Source organism: Microtus ochrogaster, unplaced genomic scaffold, assembly GCF_000317375.1.
Source record: "Microtus ochrogaster isolate Prairie Vole_2 unplaced genomic scaffold, MicOch1.0 UNK35, whole genome shotgun sequence".
In the NCBI taxonomy this organism is placed as follows: Eukaryota; Metazoa; Chordata; class Mammalia; order Rodentia; family Cricetidae; genus Microtus; species Microtus ochrogaster.
This window is the reverse complement of record NW_004949133.1, coordinates 606,224-609,334: the sequence shown is the minus strand read 5'-3', so window position 1 is coordinate 609,334 and position 3,111 is coordinate 606,224. Positions and strand designations below refer to the sequence as shown.

At 43.3% G+C, this 3,111-nt stretch overlaps 1 protein-coding gene across 3 annotated transcripts in view; it reads right to left on the bottom strand.

The window, feature by feature from the left end:
- Rgs7 (regulator of G protein signaling 7) overlaps positions 1–3,111 on the bottom strand; it is a 368,440-nt gene that overhangs the window by 165,706 nt on the left and 199,623 nt on the right. For all 3 annotated transcript variants that reach the window (XM_013354256.2, XM_005368530.2, XM_026789965.1), the window contains exon 3: positions 319–415. In XM_013354256.2, coding sequence (XP_013209710.1) covers positions 319–415 — 97 coding nt within the window. The remainder of the gene's footprint in view (positions 1–318; positions 416–3,111) is intronic.

The window sequence follows — 3,111 nt, the reverse complement described above, 5'->3', positions numbered from 1 at the left end:
ACTCCTTCCCTGACTTCTCCTTGGTTGTCTGCCACTCTCTCGACTTCCACATCCTGTCTACGTGGCATTGTTTTACACATCACTATTTATTTTCATGTGGTTCTTTTCTCTTTTATCATATGCGTTCATGCTGTCTTTCAAGTGAGACCCTGTATCGAGTTAGGACTCTTGGTTCACGTCATGTCTTACACTCATTTCCAGGTTCTAAACACCGTAATGAAGGTGCCATGGCATCTTACTAGCTGCTGTTTAACAACACACCAGAGGTTCATGAAACACACAGTGAAGAAAGTGGAGCTGTGCTGGATGCACACTTACCAGAGAAGACACTAGGTATCTTGGAAAGGAAGCTTTTGACAGTGCGGATGGGAATTCCATTTTTTTCATCTTGCATGCGTGCTATGACATCTTCCATCTAAATGATAAAATAGAGAAAATGGTGAAAGTTGAATTTTGGAGGAAATTGCTGTTTCATAATGTTTGAACTCTAGCTTTGCCTAATGAAGAATAATTCTACACTCTTGTCTTTCTATAATTTATTGCATTTACAGTTATAAGACTTGCCAAACAAAGTAGGAAAAGGGTAACAAGTGGGGAAAGAGACTATTTGGGGTGCATTAAACCAGCGATAAGGATTTTGTGCTTTAACATTGCAGGTTACATAGTCTTCGGCTTTAAAAAGTGGGAATAAACAGTAACCGGGTAAGAAAGCACTGTTGGCAGATTCACATCGTCTCATCTTGGCTTAACTCAGGCCAAAAGCAAGTGGATTGCCTGGCAACAATCTGCGTGGACTTTTCTTTAACATGGGAACTTCTACAGCTTGGGTTAACATTTGAGTTCAATCTGCTTGGAAATGCAGGGCAGACTGAAAACCACTGGCTGCTTCACTTGCTAGAGTGAGAAGAGAGAGGGGGGACCTTTGTGTCCAGTTGGAAGATTGCACTGTGACATCTTTCTTTCATCTCGTTCATCCACTCTCCGTTACACTGAAGTATTTTCACAATTCTAAAACTGTTCAACCCCAAGTCAAGGTAAGGAAGGATTGTGGGAGGCAGAGAGAGGGGTTGAGAACACCACAAAACAATGGCTGGCCCACAGAATTAACTAACCAGGGCTCATAAGGCCTCATGAGAGAGACTGGATCAATAATCAGGGAGCCTGAGCTAGGTCCTTTGCATGATGTGTAGCTTGACATTCTTGAGGCACTCCCAACAGTGGCTGGTGGAGGAGGGTCATCTTTCTATCTGTTGATTTCATTGGTTAAGCAATAAAGAAACTGCTTGGCCCTCATAGGTTAAAACATAGGTGGGTGGAGTAAACAGAACAGAAGGCTGGGAGAAAGAAACTGAGTCAGTGAGTCGCCATGATTCTCCCACTCCAGGCAGACGCAGGTTAAGATCATTCCTGGTAAGCCAGCTCGTGGGCTACACAGATTATAAGAAATGGGCTAGTCGAGGTGCAAGAGTTAGCCGAGAAAAGGCTAGATATAATGGGCCAAGTGGTGTTTAAAAGAATACAGTTTCCATGTAATTATTTCGGGTAAAGCTAGCTGGGTGGCGGGACATAGCCCTCCGCTCTTATTTCAACAAGTGGCAGTAGGGATTTTCTCTGACTCTCTTTTTCATGGTTTTGGGACCCTTTTTCTCCTTCTGGGTTGCTTCATCCAGCCTTGATATGAGGGGATGTGCCTAATCTTACTGTAATTTATTATGACGTGTTTGGTTGATATTGCTGGGAGACTTTCTCTTTTCTAAAGGAAAATGGAGGAGGAAGAGTGGATCTGAGGGAGAAGGAAGGTGTGGGGAGGAACTGGGAAGAAAGGAAGAGGGGTCATGGGCTATAATATACTGCAGTCAGGTTGCAATATATGAGAGAATAGTAAAAAGAACTCTCTTCCTCACTGAGCCTAAGGTGGAATTTAGTTCTATAGTAAGCATTCAATCAAAGCCTCAGCATCTCTTCATGTGCTTCACACCTATGTGACATAAATCCACACAAGGATTCCCAGGCCATAGTGTGTGACTGAAAGTCCATTCATTGAGCTACCCTTTCTGCAGTCAGTGGGCATCGTCCCTCAGTCAGACTCCCTATCAGGTACTGGGTTATGAAAATCCGTAAAATAGCATCCCTGCCCTTAAAAACAAAATGCAGAGCCAGAAATGAGCAGTAAGGTGAAATGAGTAAAGCTCGCAGTTTAGTTAGCTCTGTAACAGCATCCATTTCCCATCTCAGTAATTACGCCATGCTTATATAAGAGGCTAACAGGAAGGGAAGCCAAGAATGGCCCGATGGGAAATCTCTGTGTTATTTTTGCATCTTTTCTGTAAGTCTAAAATTATTTCAAAGTAAAAAAGTTTAAAAGAAGCCATACTCTATACTTTATATCAGTGAGTCACCTAATTCCCACCACACAGTTCCAGAGTGGTTTTCAACTAAAAAAAAAAATCTAATTTGCTTGGATAAATGTCATTTGATTTCTGAGCATTCAGAATACCTGGGTGGCAAAGGTTTTCATGTGCAACAGGTCTAGATTCGACTCTCAACACTTGTAATTACAGTACTTTGAGCGAATTAAATAATTTCACTAAGACTTACTCTCCTTTTTTATAAAACAGAAAGGACAATGTTTAGAACCAATCCTTTAAAAACGTTGTCTGGGCACCTGGTGTTGGCACTGGAATGAAATGAAATAAAGTGCAAGGATACAGCCAACACAAGGCCTGGCAGACACATAGGACAACCAACACCGGATTCGAAACGTTCCATGTACTTCTGAGACTCAAGAATGTCTCTTCTCCATTTCAGCACATGCAGACATCCATCGCTGTATCCTGTTGCCTGAAAACATCCCAGGGTTAACTCCAGGGGAGCCAGCTCATGGACACATGAGCCAGGAAGAAGTATGCAGGCAACTCAGGGGAGCCAGCTCATGGACACATGAGCCAGGAAGAAGTATGCAGGCAACTCAGGGGAGCCAGCTCATGGACACATGAGCCAGGAAGAAGTACGCAGGCAACTCAGGGGAGCCAGCTCATGGACACATGAGCCAGGAAGAAGTATGCAGACAACTCAGGGGAGCCAGCTCATGGACACATGAGCCAGGAAGAA